General features: G+C 38.7%; 1 protein-coding gene across 2 annotated transcripts in view; it reads left to right on the forward strand.

The window, feature by feature from the left end:
* The window catches only part of TRIO (trio Rho guanine nucleotide exchange factor), a 246637-nt gene that overhangs the window by 64840 nt on the left and 159144 nt on the right, over nucleotides 1-22653 (forward strand). For both annotated transcript variants that reach the window (XM_086898024.1, XM_086898033.1), the window contains exons 2-6: nucleotides 3907-3981; nucleotides 9338-9452; nucleotides 12823-13015; nucleotides 13646-14158; nucleotides 17283-17405. In XM_086898024.1, coding sequence (XP_086754150.1) covers nucleotides 3907-3981; nucleotides 9338-9452; nucleotides 12823-13015; nucleotides 13646-14158; nucleotides 17283-17405 — 1019 coding nt within the window. The remainder of the gene's footprint in view (nucleotides 1-3906; nucleotides 3982-9337; nucleotides 9453-12822; nucleotides 13016-13645; nucleotides 14159-17282; nucleotides 17406-22653) is intronic.

Consider the following 22653-nt stretch of genomic DNA (forward strand, 5'->3'; position numbering starts at 1 on the left):
AAATTTGGCTAGTTGATGGTGTCGTTAGGCTCTGAAGGTGTGGGGACAAAGAGAAAATGGTGTGTTTGTGGGGAAGACTTAATTTTCCAATGTATAAAATGTTTAGGTGACATTGTTTCTTGGCTCCATGTTTCAAAGATCTTCAGTCCTGTGATACAGCATTTAAATAGCTGGTTTTTGATAAGGCTCTGTTTAGTAGGAAACTGTGTATAACTCAAGGGATTGTGTAATTCTTCGTGAAGGCTAGGGGGAACCTCCTGTATTGAAATGGACTACATAATCGTGTGTTACTTATTCTACTGAATATACTGAAGTTAAATATTAGTTAGCATAATTTGAGCTTCTTCCCTCTTTGCTGGGAGTTAGGGAAAAGCCACGTGTATGGATGGTGCATGTTACAACAGAAGGGCATATGCTTCCTATTAAAAATAGGAAAAAAAAAATTTACAAAACTGTAAAATGAGTATTCCTTTAATAGGTATTGAAAATATGAAGGATGCTTTTCCAGTTGAAGACTGAAATGGTCTTTAAAAGATACAGGATTTAATATTGAAAGCAAGGCTTTTAAAATCAGGGTGCCTTTTTTTAGGCGGCGCAGCATAAATGTGTGCCATAGGTGGACGTTGCTCTTTCAGAGGAGCAGCGTGTGCCGTGGGAAGGATGCCGCTGGGATGCCGTGCCTGCCGTGGGGATCGGGGACCGCCCGCCCGTGGCTGGCGGGGCGGGAGCTGCGGGCACTGCGGCGGCGGAGCTGCAGCCGGCCGGCCCGGCAGGGATGACATCACCCCAGGAACATGTGATGCTGCCGGCTGGCGCGGAGGATGCTGAGCTGTGGAGGGAGAGATTGGTGCAGATATTTATGGCATTTCATTTGAGTGTGGTAAATGTCTTTTTTTTTTTTTTTTTTTTTTAAAAAAAAAATTAAATCCTCAAATCCTCACATCCACAAATGTTTGTGGAGAAGAGGCTTTAAAAGGGGGGAGGGAGGACCCACCACAAGCCCTTAAGACCTGCTTATATTGCTGGTTTTTGTTTTATTTTTGCTTCGTTGGAGATAAAAATGATACTTTCCTGCCGTATTCACCCTCTTTGCTCCCCAGCATTCTTTCATCTGTTGTAATCCCCACAGTCTTTTCAGTTAAGCTTTAACACTGCAGAACTGGAATAAAAATAGACTGTTTAGAGCAGCAGGAATATGATAATCCAAGGCAGTCAGCCTTAAGGATATGCAGATGCAGAACATGAGCCAAGCACTAACATACTTGCTAGGGTGTTTACCTTGAGCGGCCCCTTAATAGTCAGAGAAATGTTCGCTAAATGTTTCTCGATTCTTACATGCCACAGGCAAAGTGTGCAGCTACTGCGCATCATCATCTGAGGTGAAGTAGTTTAAGGGCTTAGAAATCTGAGCAAGCAATTGCGGTAACATCAGTGTCTTGGTTAATTTTGAGCTAAGAGAGACAGCAAAGTACAGCACTAGTTTCTGCATGCTTTTTAGGTGAGGAGAAAGTGTTTTCTACCTCTGAATTTACTGTAAAGAAAAGGAGTTGCCATGGTTGATACGAAAACTGAGCATGCTAAATTGGCATTAAGCTTATGGTGGGTAGCTCAAAGCACATTAAAAAAAAAAAATTAACCCTGGAAGTGTGCCTCTATGCCTTAGCAGTCCAAATATTTCAAGGTGGAAAAGGGTATTCGCTGTCTTTTTAGGTGATTTATTTAAGCCCGAGCTTTTTATTATGGCTGTTTAGAGTTTTAGTCCATAACAAACAGAAATGTAGTAGAAACAAAACCATATGCAGTTTCAGTAAAAGGCTGATAACCCATAGCCAGTTCTCTGGAGGAGTAATAATGCACGAGGTTCCTTTGGCTGTGTATTAGACTCTTGAGAGCCTAAGCGCAAACATGAAAGTAAACCCTGCACTGCTTTGCTGTGTAATTGCAAAATACTGTCCACCATGTAGAAACCCTCCATGCTATGTGGTTACTCAAGGAACCAGTTTTCCTGGTCTGGCCTTTCTGAGAATGTGTACTGAATTTTGGGTTTGTTTTTGGTCTGTGGTGTTCATGGAAAAACAAGGAACTAGCCAGGGAACTTCCATCTGGCTGGTGGTTGATTTGCTTTGTTTTCTTTTGTTTGCATTCTGTGAGTGCTGAGACAATGCCCTGGTCAAACACTTCAGTTATGGTGAACTTGAGGGACCCGTTGCTGACAGACATTTGTCTGAATTTCCCCTTGCTGACAGACCCATTGCTGACAGATATTTGTCTTAAAAATCCCCAGTCATGGATATGCCATAGTCTTCCGCAGGCAATCCTATGTGCTGTTCTTTCCTTTACAAAATTTCCGGCCATCTAGGAAACCTCTTGCTGTAATTCTGGCAAGCTTTTGTCACCAGTAGGCTTTATGTGTTCTGAGGACTGCCACCACGTCTTCCTGCAGTTCTTCAGGTGAAACAGATGCATAGATGATGACATGGAAACACCTGACCATCTTTGTCCCTTGGGTGTTGTGCTTTGTGTATCCTGGGTCTGTTTTGAAGGGTAATGCCCATAACTAGATGCTGTAGTGACACAGAAGACTCAGTACTGCTGTCTCAAGTAGAAAACCTGTGATGTAATTGACATATATGATTCCCTTAAGCATAGGTCTTACGTCATTTATTGACACAGCTTGATACCTTCAAGTTTTAGTTTAGAAATGCCCAGCTTTTTCATTTAAGCTCAGAATCTGAAACCAAAGGATGCAAAGCATTTAGATGTTTTTGAGGAAGAAGAGTCTTAACAGCACTTTGGTGCTTCAGTAGTTACAGCGAAGCAATGTGCTTCCCACTTAGTCCAGCAGAGGTACTTTCTTGGATATGGGATTATTTTAAACAACACATGAATCCAAGCAGACCAGGAAGGGTTGTACAGATAAGTTAGTTGAAGATGTGGCACTCAGTTCTTCCTGTAAGATGAACAGAGTTGGTCTAAACATGACCAATTCTGTATTGCACAGGTGAAATATAAAGTAAAAGAATGCTTCCTAAATGAATGCTTCCTAAATGCTTCCTTGTCAAGGAAGGAAGAACTTTAGAATTTGGCCACAAAATTGGAGTAGTAGAAATAGGAAGCAGAGAGGGAGGAGCAAGCTGGTGATGTGCTGCTTAGCAGCATTGACTGTAATCACTCACCTTGGGCACTGCTTCATACTCCTTGTATGTACAGAGTTAGTACGATAAAATGTCCTCTCATTTGCAAAATGCTGCTTCTGACAGCCAGCAGAAAAAAATTTTACTTACAGAAGTGACTTTAAGAAAAGTTATATGTAAATAGTGTTGGGGATTTTTGGTGGGTCTTTTTGTGTTTATTTGGGTGTGTTGATTTTTTTTGGTGGGTTTTTTTTTTGGTGATTTTGTTTGTTTGTCTTCGTTGTTGTGGGGTTTTGGGGTGGGGTTTTGGTTTGGGATTTGTTTCTTTTTTTACTGTAATTATGCTCAGCATACCTACTCCAATAGCTTGATACTCTTCCTCCCTCTGGGAAAAAACAGAAAAGAAAGAAAGAAAGTGGGATTTGGAATGCCTAAAAGCCACAGGATCCATATGATAGTTTTTATTGAATTAGACGTTTTTATTTTACTGATGAAAAAGGCTAATTCTTGTATCTTGTTTTCTACGGAGGCTTGCTAACAGGCCATGCTATTTGTGTTAAGCTGGTCAAAGTGATGACTTGTCCATTAATATATTTTTAAAGTTTAGGGTTTTTTTTTGCCAGACTTTTTATTGTAAGATTATCTTAATTCCTGCAATCATAATATTCAGAATGTATTCCAAAGGTAAATGTTTTTCAGTGCATTCATTAAATGTAGAAACTGAACTTGTCTGAATTCTTGACTAATCATCTTGTCTTTTTCTTTTTGTCAGGGTTTCGCAAAAATGATGAAATGAAGGCTATGGAAGTATTGCCAATTTTAAAGGAAAAAGTTGCATACCTTTCAGGTACAGTTATTTTCTCTTGTAGAATGCCCAAGGGTTTTGTTAGTAGCATGTAAAATGGTATTTCAAATACTTCAAATTAAAATCTAAATACTTTAAATTTTAATTAGATTTAAATATTTTGCAAAATACATGGAGTGCTCGGGCAGCACTGATACCCGTGGTATATCCTAAACATGACATAAGCATTTCAAAAGGCATAATAAAGGAGGTATTTGTTTTCTTGAACATGGAACATTGCTATTTGTTGTCTTGGTCAAGTAAGTCCTGCATTCTCCCTGGCCTGCACATCATTATTTACAGCAACTTAGAACCTGCTGTATCAAAGTCATATTCCTTTTCTTATTTCTGGTTCTTCTGATAGGGAATTTTACAGAGATGAAAAATTTGTTACTGGTTCATCTGCAGCATATTCTGAAGAAATATGTCTATTGCAGAAGTGAACTTCAATTGCCTGTCTTTTGAAGTACACACAGTATTTTCTTGTTGAACTGACTTAGCATGTAATTTTAGGTAGTTCCAGCATACACATTGAATTTGGTTGTCTACTGAACGAGGAATAGCAGGAGAATTTGAAGGTGGGATTTATATGAGTTAGTATCACAACATAGTCTATAATTTCATAAGTACCTTCACTTTATGGAATGATGGGCTGAGATGCTTATTTTTGTAAACTGCATTTTGGTGTGACTTTCTGTTGGAATTAAACACCCATCATTCTCTTGGCCTTAATCTTAGTGTCAAATGATTTAGAGGACAGTGCACATACCTAAGCAAGGAGAGCGTTTTCTTATAAGGTACAGTTATCTAGGTTTCATATAAGGAAATAGCCCTTGGTAACTTGTCTTGCCATAAAAACCAACTGTTTAGCTTTCTTTACAGGAGTACTTTGTAACTAGGTAAAAAGGCATTTCTCAAAAAAATCTGCATTACTCAGCCTGTTGAATTTTAGTGCCATTTGGAGACCACTGAGAATATAATAGTGCCATTAGTGATGTGCACTAAACAGAAATAATGTATGTTATACAACTCACGTGATTTGATTGGGTAGATGTTTGTAGAATTTTGTTTGATTCTGTTTGGCATAAACAGAATATCTCAATAGTGGGGTGGTATATTAAAGGAAGTGGATTAAAATGGAAGTCTTACTGATGAAAGCAATAGTAGCATAATCTGTTTCTGTTAAACAAAGATTAATAAGGGGTTGAGTTGGATAAAGACTATTGCAAGACAGGAAATTCCCACTAATGCCTCATGCATTGTTGCTTTTAATTTTCCTGTTTCTGTATGAGACAGGAGCATCAGGAACAAAGGAAATGAGAGTTAGTTATTGTAAAAGGCCTAAGAAAGCTGTTTTTAGAGCTGATGAAAAGAACCCAAGTCTTATGGACTTTTTTTTTTTATTATTTGTTGCAATTTTTCTACCTGGTTTAAGACTGGATAATGAAGTTCTTTCAATCTAAAATCCTGGAGCCAATCTAAAGGCCTGGAGTTTGCATGACAGAGTTTGTCCCTGATGTACAAAAGTTTCAGGATGTGATTTAACAGAAATTTAAGCACCATTTTCTGTAACATAAACAGAGCTGGAGCCAACTGAAGTGGCGTCCAGAATGACACAAAAATGCCATATTGAAAAACTGCATGATACAGGAGCTGCAGTGTGGGAAAGGCCTGGAGGACTGGTCTGAGGTGACTGCATGTAAAAAAGCATTTGCTTAAAATGCTTAGAGAGTGTTAAAGACAATTCAGCTCATGCTTTTGCCTGCTAGCTACTGCTTTTTAAAGAATATCCACCCTAAGCAATTGAGTTACTTTTTCTGGAGGCTGGAGTCAGTGGCACTTACCTGTTGAAGCAAATTTTTAAGATCTAAAGGCCTGTGGTGTAAAGAGGAGAGAGAGCATTACGGGCTGTAGCAGATTTTCAACTACGCTTGGTAGCCTTGGAGCTCAGCGGGGGCCTGGCATCTTGGACTCTGACTTGTCATTTATCATTCCTTTCTCCTACAGGTTCTGTCTTGTTTTTCTCCTGTCATTTGCTGTGTAAAAAACCTCAAAGCTTGGCAAGTGAGTCAGGATGGTCAAGACTTCCCTTTCTCCATTAGAATGAAACAATGTTGTTTTTCATCTTATGTCTCACTTAAGAGGGTCATGGAAGACAAAGATATGAATTTCCTTTTAAGTTTTGCTTTCTGGCATTATAGCTTGACAGATATTCAAAGATGCTTTTGCCTCTTCTGAGTTTAATTTCATGTCTCACAGGGAGCATGTCCAGTGTAGGACAACCTCTGGAGACTTTGACAGCCAGGCCTAGTGTCTCTGGCAAGCACACACTGACTGTGTTGGAGGATAGTGATGAATTTTTGAGTGACTGGTTTTATTTATTGTTTCTATATTCACATGTATATTCTCTTGGTCTTCCTTTCTAAGTGATTTTTAAAAAGACTTTGTTTAGCAACATGAAATTACAATGAGAAGCTGATTTGAAATGAGAAATTCTGGGCTGAAGGTACTGTTTTTCTGCATTTCCATGGGACAGGAGAAAACACATCTGTGGCTGAAAACATATGTGAAATTTAGCTTGCAAGAATCTGTGCTATTATAGATGTGTTGATAAAGGCATCCAACTGGGCTTGAATTTGGTGTTTAGCAATAGGAACATTTTGTCACTAGCGAGGGGTTTGATACAAAATTATATTTTACTACTCAACTACAGCAAGTCGGGGCAGTTTTATGACTGAGATGAATGCATTTAAGTGGAGCCACTTAAGTCAGATTTTTTTGCCTTATATATTAAGTGGATTCAGAGTGTCCTGTGTTGTTAAAATAAAAAACTATAAACTGACAATTGGCAATCTGCAAATCAGAACAGGATAAAAATACTGTTACTAACTGTTACTAATACATTAAATTGAATGCTTAAATAGTTTCCATCCTCTCAATCTATATATTGAGTATGAAATATTATACAACTAAATTCTCATAGTAATTAATTTGATCATTGAATTCAAAGATTGTTTAGGTTGGAAAAGACTTTTAAGATCATTGAGTTCAGCCCTTAACCTGGCACTGCCAAGTCCACCACTAACCATGTCCCCAAGTGCTGCATCTACATGTCTTTTAAATGCCATCAGGGGTGGTGACTCAATAACTTTCCGAGGCAACCAGTTGTCCAATGCTTGACAAGTCTTTTAGTGAAGAAATTTTTCCTAATATTCAATCTAAACATTCTCTGGTGCAGCTTGAGGTCATTTCATCTCATCTTGTCTCTTGTTACCTTGTAGAAGAGACCAACACTCACCCCCACTGCAGCCTCCTTTCAGGGAGTTGTAGGGGAGCAATAAGGTCTCCCTGACCCTCCTTTTCTCCAGGCTAAATCCCAGCTCCCAGCTGGCAATGCCAGCTCCCTCAGAGGCTTATCATAATCCTTGTCCTCCAAACCCTTCAGCAGCTCTGCTGCCCTTCCCTGGACACACTTCAGCACTTCAGTGTCCTCCTTGTAATGAATGGGCCCAGAACGGGACAGAGGATTCGAGTTGTGCCCTCACCGGTGCCAAAGACAGGGGACAGTCTCTGCCCTGGTCCTGGTGGCCACACTTGCTGATACAGACCAGGATGCCCTTGGCCTTCTTGGCCATCTGGACACACTTCTGGATCCTGTTCAGGTGCTGTCAGTCTGCACCTCCAGGTCCTTTTCCACTAGGCAAATTTGCAGCCTCTCTTACCCTAGCCTGTAGCGCTGCCTGTGGTTGCTGTGACCCAAGTGCAGGTCCCAGCACTTGGCCTTGTTCAACCTCATATTACTGACCTCAGCCCATCAATCCACCATCTGCAAATTTCCTTTTTATTCATACCCATAAACAGTCAGCTTTCTTGGCACCATCATTAAGCTCTAGACAGTCATAACACTCCTAACATTCAGGGCTACCTTGCCAACTCTCCTTCCTTGCTTACCTGTTCTGAAGGGTTTACAGCCATCCGTTGCAGCACCTCAGTTGTGCAAATCATCCCACCATGTTTCCATGATGGCTATGTCACAGTTTTCCTGATGCCTAATGGCTTCCAGCTCCTCCTGTTTGTTGCCCAAGCCATGTGCATTGGTGTAGATGCACTTCATTTTGGCTATTAATTCTGTCACTTTTTTGGGGAGAAGAAGCCCTAATTCCTACATGACCATTCTCAGGTGCTTCCATGCTTTCTGACACATCAATATCTCTAACATCTAGGCTGCTGCATGGATCTCTGTTTCTACCTCCTGTGAGATGGCAGACTAAAAGATCTTGCTAGTTCACCATTCCTCAGACACTGGTGTGCTGCCCCCATGCTGATCAAAGTGAGCATGGCTTTATCAAGTCTAGTTTAAAGTTCTTTCGGTGAGGCCTGATAATTTGTGTGCAAAGATCCTTTTCCTCCTTGGAGACCTTGTGTACCTTGTCTGCCACCAGCAGGCTCAGTGTCATGTGAATCAGCCTATGATCAGAAACCTCAAAAATCTCCCAGAGACGCCAGGCTCCTAGCCAAGTATTGATCTGATGGCTCTTCCCGTTTTTTCCCTTACCATTCTCTGCAACAGGAAGCACAGAGAAAGCACTACCCATGCTCCTGATCCCCCAGTCATCTCAAGGCTTTCAGGGATAGACTTCAATCACATCTCTCTTGATTGCCCTTGGGCTTCTTGTTGCAATTTCTTGCTGTCTCCCTGAAATATGGGTTAATAATAATGGATTTTCCTAAGAGCCATAGGGTAGGAAGCTTTCTCATGACATCTTTAACCCTGGGCCCAGGGAGACAGCAGGCTTTCTGAAGAAGTTGTCACAGTGGGCCTTTGTTCCCTCCAGGAGGCAGTCCCCTATGCCAGTGATCCATCTGTTTTCAACCAACTCACCTCCTCCCTGAGCTATGTCACTAAGCAGAGGAGCTCCTCTACCTGGGCACACCTCCCACAGCTGTGCTCTCTGCTGCCATATCACATAAATTCTTGCATAAGTATTTAGTAAATTAAAGTAGCATAATTCTGTATTTAAATTAAATCTGTACAATTGCTGAGTCAAAAATTAAATACATAACAGAGTGCCATTGCTGGAGATGTCACACTACCAGTCTAGCTTGGTGACTGTAATGTGTAAGAGTAATACTCTGGTTATTCTTTGTTTCATTTTTTTTGGCATTTGCATTCTCACTGTAGGAATTGTGGCAATATGCTGATCAATACTCCCAAAATTCAATCTTAAGTTGGTCTCAAAAAGACAATGTTGGCATTTAGGTTGAAACCACTTTTTTTAAAGTTGATGCTGAAGACTAGCTCTGCAGACAAGAATTTTATGTTACGCTGTGGGATCTTCTAACATTTTTAATTTTTCAGGTGGCAGAGATAAGCGTGGAGGTCCCATTCTAACATTTCCAGCTCGTAGTAATCACGACAGAATACGGCAAGAAGACCTTAGAAGACTAATTTCGTATCTAGCATGTATTCCTAGGTAAGCGACCATATGTTAATTTTTAAGGCTGTATAACAGAATAAATGGATTATGCTTCAGTACTCCCATAAGCTAGCAGACTGAATGAGTTAATAACATGAGCAAATCAATACCAAGTTTTGTCATTTGCTATTTTCAAATGTCTTTTTGGAAGAGAAATAATTACTCCACATTGTAAAAGGAAAGCCACTGGCAGAAGGGCAGCTGCTGGCAGAAGCTTCAGCTAGAAGTAGTTTGTTTCTTGAAAGGGCACTGCCATGCCACATTGGTGTCACTGTTGAAGACTGCAAATACAACTAAAGGCTTTCAGTACATCAATAATTAGAAACATGCTGGTCATCATTCAGCATATGTGTTATGTGGAGTGTGGTCAGCACAGGACTCCTAACTGTTATTTGTGTTAGATAAGTCTTAGTGTCCTGATACAGCATGGAAATAACCAGGAGAAAGGTGTGAGAAATTGCTTGTAAAGCAAAAAAGCTTGTCTCAGATAACCCTGTGGAGAGATCTGTGAAAGTACTGATAGCATTGCATTATCAGCAATGTAACCTATGAATTGCAGGGAGTTGTTTAAATAAATTGGCAGATGCCAAATCCAGTGCTAGTGTGTGTGTGGGCATATATAAGCTCATATATATATATATATATATATATGTATGTGTGTATATATGTATGTATGTGTGTGTGTGTATATATATATATATAGTATGTGTCTTCATGAGATACTTCAAACAGAAGTTACATATTTTGTATGTATTTAAAAAAAGTTCCTTCATATAGAACTTCGTTTTTTGTAGTAATCAAGTTGGGGACAAAAGTGATCCTAAGACTCTGACTTTAGGTCCATCTTGGAACCTGTCAGCATTTGTTGCAGGCTGGAGCAATGCTGACTGTGCTTGACTATGTTTGTCTGTGACCATGAGCAGCAGTTGGCATTGCAGTTGAAAAAAATTCCTTGGACAACATCCCTGAGTGCAATATCTTCCATGTTTGTGTAATGTGCTAATTTACAGAGAGTCTCCACTTGACATAATCAAATGCCAGTTTCATAAAAGTAACTTCAAGGCATCTGTCTGAGAGTGTACATGGCCTCCTTTTTGAAAAGTTAACCGGGGGACTCAGGGGACTTAGAGAAAGAGCAGGAAGAAGGCTTGAAATTCTTGCTCTGATTTGAATGGTGAGATGTATTCTAGCCATTTAGATGCTTCAAGTTGCTAGAGAAGTTAATAGAAAAATATGCATCAAAATATGTCCAAGATTTTTTTTAGAGATAATCAGGGCAAGAAACAGTCCCTCTGGCAAAAGGTGTATGTTAGTTCAGCATCAATAGACCTGAAATTAAAAGAAAGTTAGTGCATGTTTTATACTCCTTAAGCATGGCGTATTTTTGAGAATAAAGGGAGCTTTATCAAAAGCAAGACTTGTTTTTATACAAGTCATGTTTAAGGGACTCATTATGCAACTCTAGCTAATTAGAAGTCCCAATTTATATAAATATCCCCAAACTTTTGGGCTGTTATTTGTTGCAGTACTGTTACTTGATGTGGCTGAAGAATCACAGGTGTCAGTTGTTTGGCAAGACATCTAAAAGCTCTTCTCAATCTCACAATTTTACTGATTTTACAATTTATCTGATTTAAAAATACAGCTAAACTTATGTCATCGCCACAGAGTGGGACTGATACTTAAGTGTAGTTCAGGCTTACCAACACATGATCGTGGCTCTGTAGAACAAATCTTGTAATCCTTGGCCAAAAGGGATTCAGCTTGTGTGAGATGGTGTGGCCTCATGTACACAGCCACACTGTATCACACAATGAGGGACCACTTTGGACACCCCAGTAGATGCCTTGTGAATCAGTGGCAAGCACTCCCTGTGCCATCCTCAGTTTGGTGGGATAGGGATGGGCTGAGCAGCACTCCTACTGTCATTTGACCTTTCAGTAATGGGTCTATCTTTAAGATAAATTGTTGTTGTCTATCTTTAAGTAGTTGTTTTTTTCTGAATCCCATGATGATTTTAGAAAACATCTTCACCATGGTGAGAATATTGTGTGTTGTAGCCTACATGTATGCCAAGCTAGTTACTTTTAATATATTTTGCTTCTGCCATTGCCATTTTTGACATTCCTGTGGCAAGTGGGAGAGCCAGCATTTATCACAATAAACTCATTTTTTAAAATGTTGTGGGATGTTTATTATCTCTTCCCTAGCTTTAAACTTTTCAAACTTAAAAAAACCTTCCCTGTCTGAGGAACCCATATTATACTTCTTACAGATCTCCTATACCAGAATCTATCTTTCTGCAATGTGGCCAATAAGACTGAGTAAAATATGCTAGAGAAGCTTCCCTGCCTCTTGGATGCTCTGAAAACCTCACCACATGAACTCTAGGATGGCATTTGAATTAGTCACATCCCTGAAAGTGACTCATACTCAAACAATGGACATTTTGTCCTTTTTTGATAGTCTGTTGGCTATGAAGCATTGGTTTTTGAAATATTTTCATTCCTATGGTCATACTACAAGGTCATGTAGAAAATTCTACTGGAAGAAAATCAAGAGTTTCTGATGGTGGTGGTGATTGTCACTTTTGATCAGTGGCAAGAACTAAACGTACGGAAGATATTGATGAAAATAAATTAAATCTTTCATTTTCAGAGGGAGTGCCAGAGAATTTGAGTGTAAGGTCTGTCAACTTTTGGACAGCAAAATTGACCTCAAATTTTGTAGAAACAGATTGATGTAGTTTTCTTCACAACCATAACAACGCAACCTGTATTGTCCTTTAACTATTCACAAATTGATCCTGTTACAAAAGCAATTGTTGATAAACGGGTGGTTTTCCTCTACAGACTCTTAACTCTCAGATAAAATGGTTCTGAGACAGTTTGAAAAAGTTGCAAAGTGGTAGGTAAGAACAATTTGCCGTCTTTTAGAGGATCCCCATAATCATTAGAAAGACATGAATATTATCATCAGTCAAGTAAGTGTCTCTGTGTTCTGAAGAGTCAATTGTAAATGAATTAGATATTGCTGCTTTAGGAAATGGTAGGTTTTACTGTGTGTGTTAGGTGAGGGAGAAACAAGACTGGATGATGAATCATCATGAATATAAACAGTAAAAGTGAAAGTGAAGATAACGGCAGAATATCAAATCAGCAACAGATATAAAGCTAGCCCCCACAAGGAGTTTGGCATGGAGGTGAAAGAAGCATCTTGAGGGGTTTGGGAGATCTGCTGTATATGGTCAGCTAGTCAGCAGTGAGACCCTGAGGGAGACCACTTTCATTAGGCAGTGTGGTACAGTAGAGTGCTGTGTTGGAAGTTGAAACACTTGCTTGATAACATTTCGTTCTGTTTTCTGCAGTGAGGAAGTATGTAAACGAGGATTCACCGTCATTGTAGATATGCGTGGGTCAAAATGGGACTCCATAAAGCCTCTGCTGAAGATTTTACAGGAATCCTTTCCATGTTGTATTCATGTTGCACTGATAATCAAGCCAGACAATTTCTGGCAGAAACAGAGGACTAACTTTGGCAGCTCTAAGTTCGAGTTTGAGGTAATTTTCCCCATGGTATACAAATTTATATTTATTTTGTGTTTTTAAATGTTCTCACTAATGATCAGCACCTTGAAAACTATCAGAAAAATTATATTCTGCCTGAAACAAAAGATACTTTACATCAATGGTAGGAGGAATGTGGTTTTCTTCATGTACTTAGGCTAGGTGATTGTGCATGTTGTTGTTTGTATTCTTTTTGCAAGCTCAAGAAAGACTGAATTAGGTTTTCCCCCCCACCAGTGATAAAAACTTAGGTTTTGTCTTTTTCTTATCTTAAGTCTGCATTATGGTAATTGTGATATCTCCAGAATCCGGAGGAAATCAGCTGAATGAACCTTGCTGTTATCCTCCTGCAACTTTGCAATACACAAAATCAAAACTTATTCAAAAGAATGGTTGCTGTTTTGATCTTAAATGTAGTGAGGTAAGAAAGAAATGTGGGAAAATACCTGCAAGACCTCCTGTCTTCTGCTGATTAGAATTTATATGTCAAATGTGTAAAAAACATTGTAGTGTGGCCTTCATGAGCAAATAATCAACTCTTACAAAGAGAAAAGTGAAAACTTGAAAGCAATTTCAAATTCATTTCAGTAACAGCATTTTTTTCTTTCTATTTTTATTTTTTAGACAAATATGGTGTCTCTGGAAGGCCTTACCAAAGTAGTTGATCCTTCTCAGCTAACCCCAGAATTTGATGGCTGTTTGGAGTACAACCATGAGGAGTGGATAGAAATCAGAGTTGCCTTTGAGGACTACATTAGCAATGCAACCCATATGCTGTCCAGACTGGAGGAACTGCAAGATATATTGTCAAAAAAGGAAATGCCTCAGGACCTGGAAGGTGCTCGCAATATGATAGAGGAGCATTCACAATTAAAAAAGAAAGTCATTAAGGCTCCTATTGAGGACCTTGATGTGGAAGGACAAAAGCTGCTCCAGCGGATACAGAGCAGTGATAGCTTTCCCAAAAAGAACTCTGGGTCAGGGAATGCAGACTTACAGAACCTTTTACCCAAAGTGTCCACCATGCTGGACAGGCTGCACTCAACACGGCAGCATCTGCATCAGATGTGGCATGTGCGGAAATTGAAATTGGACCAATGCTTTCAGCTCAGGCTGTTTGAGCAGGATGCTGAAAAGGTAAGGATTGAGTGAGGAGACTGTAAATGGCCAATACTTGACAGACTTGAAAGAAATACCAAGGGTAATAGAAAATAGTAATTTTTGTCTTTGAAGTTAATCACTAGCCTTTTAATAAGAAATAAGAGACTTCTTGATTGAGAGGCACTCAGGGTCTTCTGGAGTAAAGGGCATGGGATAGTACTTCTAAGCTGTAAGGAACACAGGAAGCTCTTACCAAAGAAAATTTTAACTGCTGATGACTTCAAAGTGCTTATTTTGTTAAGCATCTGTTCCAGGCAGCTTTTCCATGCATCAAGTAAAGAGGAATGCTGTATACTTTATAGATACAGGTGACTTCAGACTACACTGGTCTTCTTTTGAGTGATCTTTGGGAAGTGAGTGACAGGCAGTCAACAAAGTCTGAAGAGGCTGACATGGGAAACTGCTTTATTGATGCAGGGTTTGAAGTCCCAGGCTAAAAACTGATGTATCTCTTCTGACAGTGCATATGTCATTAACACAGAATTGAGTGATTTTAGAATGTTTCAGGCTAACCAGTCCCTTCAAATGAGAAGGCCCTTGATTGTCATGGAATTTGAAGAGGAAGTATGGCAGGCAGGTCACTTTTAGATGAGCTCAAATAAGGCCTATTTTCATGTAGAATGGTTTTGCAATCACTTATTATTGACTTGTTACCATGGAACAAATAGCTTTAAGGAAGGGTGGGGAATTCTTCTCTGGGAGTAGTAGTAACTAGACTATGCAGTCAAGTGGTAGGTATGTTTTTTGTCAGAGCTTAAAGTACTCAGATTTCTTTAAGTATTTATACAAGACTGCCTGAACTGCATGTGACCAATGGTCAATGTTAAACCAGTATTCTACTCTCCAGCAGCTGTCACTAGCAAATGCATGGGGAAGAGTGAAAACATAACAAACATATAAAACTTAATTTCTTCCTGCTTCTTAATTTGTATTCTTCACCTGTACTTTCCTTTACCCTCATCATTTCACCTCAGGGACTTTCCTTACACTACTGTAATGTTTTCTGCTTTGTTTAAAAATAAATATTTTTTTTAAAGTACCATTTGAAGTAAGTGTTTACTGGATGGATATAGCTGAAAATAATAGGGACATGTATAGAGTTGGAAAAAGATAAAATTATTATCTATGTCTAAAAATTATTTAGAAAATAATGCAAGCTCTGTTGTTCTAGTGTTGCTCTTTCAGACCCAAATGCATTTTATCAACCTTGCAGCCACTTCATTACAGCATTAATTATTCTGCATTATAGCATATCTTTCAGTACCATGTAAGCACTATCAAAATCTGTTTTGTTAGTTTCCTCATATTTTATCTAATTGCTTACATAACTTGGGCTTTAAGAAACTTCTTGTGAAATACTTGAGCCTGTGGGACTGACCTCTGTCCTGCCATACGGTTGTATAAACTCCTATCAGTGTTTTCTACATTTCTGATTCCAGGAATAAATCTATACTAAATTAACACATCTTTCTTTCAAAGAGGAAATATTAGGCACCTGAAAATGAAGTTGACAGCAGTTACCATACATGGGACTGTTTTTTTTCTCATCAGCCAGTAAAAAAATATTAAAAAAGGTTTGTGTAGTATCCCAGCTCACTTTTGGATTAAGATTTTTGCCTTAATCTACTTGCAGCCTGTATTTTTACTGCTTGTGTCAGATTAGATTTCACAGCTCATGACTTTTTTATCAGTGTACATCTGTATTTTACTGAAATGTGGGAAAGGATGGAATCTTTGTTGGAAAAAAAAAGAAGGGTATTGCATGGGGAGAAGAAAACGTGTTCCTTTTGGAGGGCTTGCTCAATTCAGTGCAAGAAATTTGGACTGATTCAGGAGAAGAGAAAGCAAAAAACGGACAAGGGAGGGAATCTGATTGGAATTGCCCTTTAAGTGTCTGAAGGCAGCAAATTCTGACTTAGAGAAGGATGGTCATGAGCAGTAGCAGTGTCTATTTTGAATAATGTTCTAACACATTTTCATTGAGTTCTAGATAGGAAGCTTAAAATTATAGGAGTATGTGATCAATTATCAGACAGGAGCATGTCTCAGTTATCTAAACTTCAAAAGTTTGGTTTACAGTTCTTACCATATTGGTCTGCTTATAATGTAGTGGTCATGGACTTGGGACAAATACTGGACTTGATAATATTGTTCTGTTAGCCAGCATATTTTGAAAGATCTTTAAATGAATGCTTACTGCTACCATTTTTTCCTGGACAATCTGTTTCAGCTTAGAAATCCAGAGAGCAGGTGTGTCTCTTTTGCTGAGATACAGCAAAGATTTCAAGACCATTGTGAGCAGGTGGGGTGTTAAACAGCTCTTTGCTGTGTTGCTTGGCTTTGCCTTCCAGTGCTACTGTTAACATACCTGTGTGCCTTCATTGATGGCACTGACATTTAAGGTCTCTTCTAAAATTTGTTTGAATATTAAAATATTCTCTTTTTTAAAAAAAAAACAACACAAGCATATTTAAAGATTATTCCTAAATTTCTCTTAAATTTTTTTCTGGAGGAAGGTAACTCTGTGCTCACTAACACTTTTAATAATTCATCTAAAAATAGAATAATTGTTTTCAAATCTGCTGTAAATTTACAAACTAGAAATATTAAACTCACTGCTGAAGTACTTGATCAGCATGAAAGAATTTATATTTAATTTCCATGAGTTGCCATTTTCATTCTAAACTGCTAAGCTGCTGATGTCAATAAGTGCTGACACTAGAGAATGTATAAGCTTGGTAACTCAGGGCTGTGCTCCAAGCCTGTTTGTTTACTATGACTTCTTCATAAGAATGAAGTTTGTGATTGTGACATTACTGTAGCTTGTTGTGATAAACACCTGTAGTAAAGATAAGAGTAATGGCCTCAGCTGTTTGATACAAAAAGAGAGGTTTCAGCAGTGATTTGGTTAAAATATACAGTAACTTAGAATGGAAAGATCATCAGTGTTAATTATCACAGCCTTAGAGTCTGTATTCTGTGTTCATAGGTATTTTACATTACTTCTCCATGATTTCTGCCATAACAATTATTTATAATAATTATTTATAATAAAATAAAAATTACTGAACTTCCTTCTTTCCTTAATATTTTCATGTAGATGTTTGACTGGATCACACACAACAAAGGTCTGTTTCTGAACAGCTACACAGAGATTGGAACCAGTCACCCCCACACGATGGAACTCCAGACACAGCACAATCACTTTGCCATGAACTGTATGGTAAGAACAGCCCTCCCTGCACAGGCAGTACTGAAGTGCTGTGGCTATTTGTTCTGTGTTAAGGTAGAATTTGCAAATACATAGACACAAATCATTCTCTTCTTTCTGTAGTGCAAATTTGTGTTTGAGCAGTGAAGTTATAAAACACATTGGAGGAAAATAAAGGGTGGTCAGGTACAGAGGTACTGTGAAAAAGCAACAAAATTGTTTTGACAAATGGCAGTGTTCAACACAACCTCAGCACCTCTCAAATGTAAGTGTCCAAGCTTCTAGAACCTGGGATGTGTCTTTCAGCACTACATTGGGTATTGTAGAAAATTTCAGACAATCATGTGTAATACAGATTTTAGCTTTCCATTCTGAAAGAAATAGCTCTCAGGATCTTCTGAATAGATTTCAGCTCAGACAAAAGATTCTGAGAAGTAACTGAGCCTGCTGTCAAAAGGTTCTGAGAAGTAACTGAGCCTGCTGTAATAATTTTCCATGGTTTTAAGGAGATACTTCTCATTTTTGGAACTGTAGAATGGAGCTTAAACAATTTTTTTGGTCAAATATCCCCAGTAGTCTTTAAAAAAAATTTGGATTTTAACTGGCAATGAGTGAAAGCTATTTACTTTCAGTTTAATGAATTGTGGTTTGAACATGGGGACAAAATTCTGAAGTGCATTTTAGGTCCTTAACACACTGTAGGTGTTTAAATAACCTTGGGAGTCTGGGCCTAAATCCAGTTCCTGTCTGTTAGATCAATGAAGGAAGAACACTATCAGTCTTGTTACAAATTAACATTCTTGGCAGTCCAAGGATGGGAACTGAATTCAAGTGTGGTTGAAATAATCAACTCTTTCAAGAGGGTTTTTCTGTAGAACAGGAAAGTGGCAAAATAAACTTACCTAGGTTATATGTCTTACAGAAGTAATGGAAGGACTAGAAAGGCAGCTCCTGTGTATGGTGTAGCTGGAGGTAAGACAATGGAAGACACGATGAGAGCAGGCACATTTTCTTCTTTTGCAACTCAGCTCTGCTTCCAAAAGCTTAAGAAATTTAAAATCAACATGAACTTTCTGAAAAGAGTAAAGCAAATACTGGTGAACTTTGTAAGTAAGTTATGTAATATCATAGATGGTTTTGACCATTAGATTTGGTTCACAGCATGGGGAGTTGCTACCTTATGAAGCACCTTGTTCTTCATAGTTCTGCATATGAAGTATGCAGAAAGAGCAGAAAGAAACACAGGATGACAGTAGGTGTCATTGACATGAGATGACTTTTGGAACTTAGTAATTTTGAGTGGCATTCCAGGCAATTCTTGGGGTTACATTCTAAATGTTAAATTCTTCTGTAAGCCTGTCCTCATATTAGTCACTGTTGTGCTCTTTTCTTCAAATTGGATGACTTTTTTATTTTTTTTTTCCTTCTTTTAGACTGTTCAGATGCTATCAACAGTAGGAAGCACTTGAGTGATGCAGCATAATCCTTCCTGCTCTGTGTTTGCTATTAGTCTTTTCCTGTTAATCTCTCTTTTGCCTTTAGTTGTCAAATGCATTAATTACAGGGGATTTTTTTCTCAGCCTGCAAAATATTTTCTTAAAGCTTACAAGGAGCAGCTTAAATGTGGGGCAGATTAAGCTATCTGAACATTCAAAAGAGTAAAAACAAGCTGCATTTTCTTCTGTAGAATAGCCCCCCCAGAAGAGGTTCTCTGCCATGGAAGAGGAAAATACAAATTCAGTATGATTGGTCCCTGGTTTTGATTTAAGCAGCATTCAGATTATCTGGGTTTTATTTGGTTAAATGGCAAAAGCCTTTCATATAGATTAGGGGCAAAGATTAAACTGAACGTGACATAAGAAATGATGTGAACTGATTGAATTTTGTCAGGCCTTATTTTTCATTAGCTTTCAACTGGAAAAATGTCGGGCAGTCTTCACTCCTACAAGTATGTTCAGCTTCTCCCTGACTACTCTCCACATACACTCTTTGCTTAACAAGCTGCTGTTTGTTCACTCTTCCTGTCAGTGCAACTCTAAAGTAATCAAAGTGGATTTAAGGTCTCTTGTGTGAATACTCGAACACCAGAAGTGAAATTTAACTTTTAACCTATCAATAACCATGTGAAGGGATTCATTTGGATGGACTAGAGGAAGGGAGAAAGACAACTATGTATAAGGTTTATTTATTGCAGGAGATTTAGAAGGCATTTCATTGTGGCCCTAATTGGACCTTAATAGATGTTGCTTTCTAGTCAATTTTCTTATGCCCGCTTCAGGTAGGGAAGAATTGTTCAAAAGATAAATGCTCCCCAAGCAGCTAAATGCAACCTCTTGCACTTGCTCACAGCTTAACTCTTGATAATTGATGTTGCAGCTGCGTTTCCCAGCACTTTGTGGTTATTGCAGGGCACATGCTCCCCTCCACAGCAGGTGCTACTCTCTGTCAATAGCTGGGTCTCTCATGTCCCTTTCCTTCCCAAGCAGCAGTTTGTTTCCAAGAAGTGGAGGGCAACTTCTGCAGCTGCTTATGCCAAGCTTGGCCGGGAAAGAGTGACAGCCTTTGGGTGAGATGCCAAAATTTTGATCTGGTATTCCAGTCTGAAGCAAGCCACCTGGATGTAAACCATTGTGAAAGCTGCTCATTTCCTGTCATGAACAAGAGTTAGTTACACCAAGGACAAAGAGGATTTGCTGAAGTTTTTTTTAAAATTTTCTTGCAATGGCTTTGTGCCATTTTTTAGAATGTTGGTTTTCAGTAAGAACACAAAATAGTTGAAAGTGTGAACCAAATGTGAAAAGGTAAAGAATGCATCCAGGGACGAGATTTAACTTTATTTTCACAAGTTTCATTAGAAAATGGTATATCTAGGAATCTTGTGTGTTCATGTGATTGCACTTCCAGGTAACAGGAGTAAGTTCATGCAAGTCTTAAGGTTAATACAGACTGGTTCTCACTGCAGTAAATCTGTCCCAGAGAAAAGCTGGATGGGTGTAGTTCTGTGCATTAAAGAGGGACATATATTTCTTGCCATTGGTTGCCATGGATTAACACACAGGTTGATGTGGTTACTGAAAGAACTACTGACTGTTCACAGGTGCAGCTATAGGTGTGTGACTTTCTGTTACTGAATTTGAGAAGCTGTGTAGTGATAAAAGTCAAGGCTGTCTATTTATAGGGCAAGTAGATCCCATGTTCCATAACTGTAGGGAAAAACAAAATCTCAATGATTTTGCTCTCTGAAGATGAGGATGGATTTTCAGCACAATTTTCAAGGCCTGCTTTTGTCAACAGTAAATTGCTGTTGTCAAGTCCTGAGATTTATTTGAGTTAAGCAATACTCAGTTTCAGTTTAACGTTCCTATTTAGGTGACTAAACCAATGCTTCATTTCTCAAGTCAAGCTTTTAGTACCTTTTAAGGGAGAAACTTTCAAATAAAGCATCATAGGAGTTACAACTACAAAAAATATGTATTGAGTTGCTAAACTGCAAGAGTAAAGTACCCATGATTATACGATTAGTCTGTCTTGCATGCAGGAGTAGAAAAGACTGGTTATGTGTCTGTCCACTCTTTTTCCTGCCATTTTCTATACATCTGCTGAGACACAAGGAAGACAAGAAGTCATGTGAAATATGGTTGAGGAGGAAGATGTTGTCTGTTTGAACATTTTCTGCTCTTTTGCTAGATTAGATGGCCTTGCTTTCATTACAGTTTTACTGTGCCTCTCCCTGCACTGGGGAGGGTTAAAATACTTGAAGAGTGATGCAGGCAAAATGAAACTTTGTTTGGAGAAAGCTGACACATGCTACTATTAAAGGATGTGCTATGACTGCTCCTTGTCTCAGTGTTGATAGGACCATGAGTAGAAGTTACATTTATTAACTATAATCCGAAAACTCCTATCTCAGTTGTAGGCGTATTGCTAAGTTGATTAATGTTCTGAGAACAGGCTGTTTGCATACACTAAACCATTTTATCAAGGTAGTAATCAAATCCTGAATGCTATCCAAAAAGTGTGTCAGAGATGAGCACTGGTGAGAGCTTTGAGATGTTAAAATAAAAGTATGAGCACAACAACTGAATATCCCTAGGTTTGCAGAGTTAAAAGCTAAAAAGATCAAATCCAGCCACAGGGGCTGGTACAAATGAAAACATGAAGAAAGTCAGGTAAGGTAAGAGCTTAGAGCTAATGTAATTTTTTCCTCCTCCTTTTAACTGCTGACATATTTTACCCCTGAGATTCTTATTACTTTAAATATGTGTTTTTATAACCATTTGTTACAAAATCTCAAGATTTGTCTCTTGAGATAGACTTAAGCACCATGAGAATTCTAGACTGCCCTTGGTTCTCAGGATTTGTGCAAATGAGAGCAAGACCACAGGTGTACATCCCTTAGAGAATCTTTATGGTGCCAGAGCAGTTAATGCTTAGATACAATGTCTGGATGCCACCAGCCTGAGAATAGACTGAAAAGGTAAAATGAGTTCAGGCTATTTTCAGCTTCTGAGGAGCACTCCAAAGTCAGCAAGACTAAATAGAACAGGCTAAATGTGCAATCCTTAAGAGGGAAGAAGCAAATAAACAGTTTTTTAAAAGCAGTCAGTTACTGAGGTGTTAATACAACAAGTACGTTCATGTCAATGAATCACAAACTAAAGAAATAGACAGTGGTGTTACTGAAAAGAAACAAATCTTATTTCACTCCTGGTACTTACTGGGGTAGCTGAACTTCAGATCTGTAAAGAAAATGATTCTGATTCAGTTGGTCCTGCTAGAGAACTAGGTCCAGTTTAGAGCCCCATACTTAGTGTTGTAATGGGAAACATACACATGAAAGTGATGTGGCTGTAGGGAGAGTTTGAAGGCATAGGCATTTACTATTATTACATAAATGTGAGTGAAAAGTAAAGGAGGAAAGAAGGTAATGTTGGTGTTGGATTATATAATATTTCCGTAATATTCTTCAGGTCCACTGTGGAAAATGTAGGGAAGAGATCACCATATTTGAAGAAAGTTGGAGTGAAATTATATTCAACATGTTCCAGTGCTGATAGCAGTGGTTAAATGGTACCTGAGAATTTTAAAGGATCCTTGTAGTTGAAGTTGTGGTTAAACACTTTCCTTAACTGCAGCTTGGATGTTGCCAAGTTTGTATTTTTCCAAGGGAATAGATCAGGTTTTACTTTAGTTGTCCTGCAGCCCTCATCATTGAAGTTTGTATTCCCAAAGTGACAGTTTTACTGTTGCTTCACAAATG

The sequence above is a fragment of the Cyanistes caeruleus genome, chromosome 1 (assembly GCF_971803275.1).
Source record: "Cyanistes caeruleus chromosome 1, bCyaCae1.hap1.1, whole genome shotgun sequence".
Lineage (NCBI taxonomy): Eukaryota > Metazoa > Chordata > Aves > Passeriformes > Paridae > Cyanistes > Cyanistes caeruleus.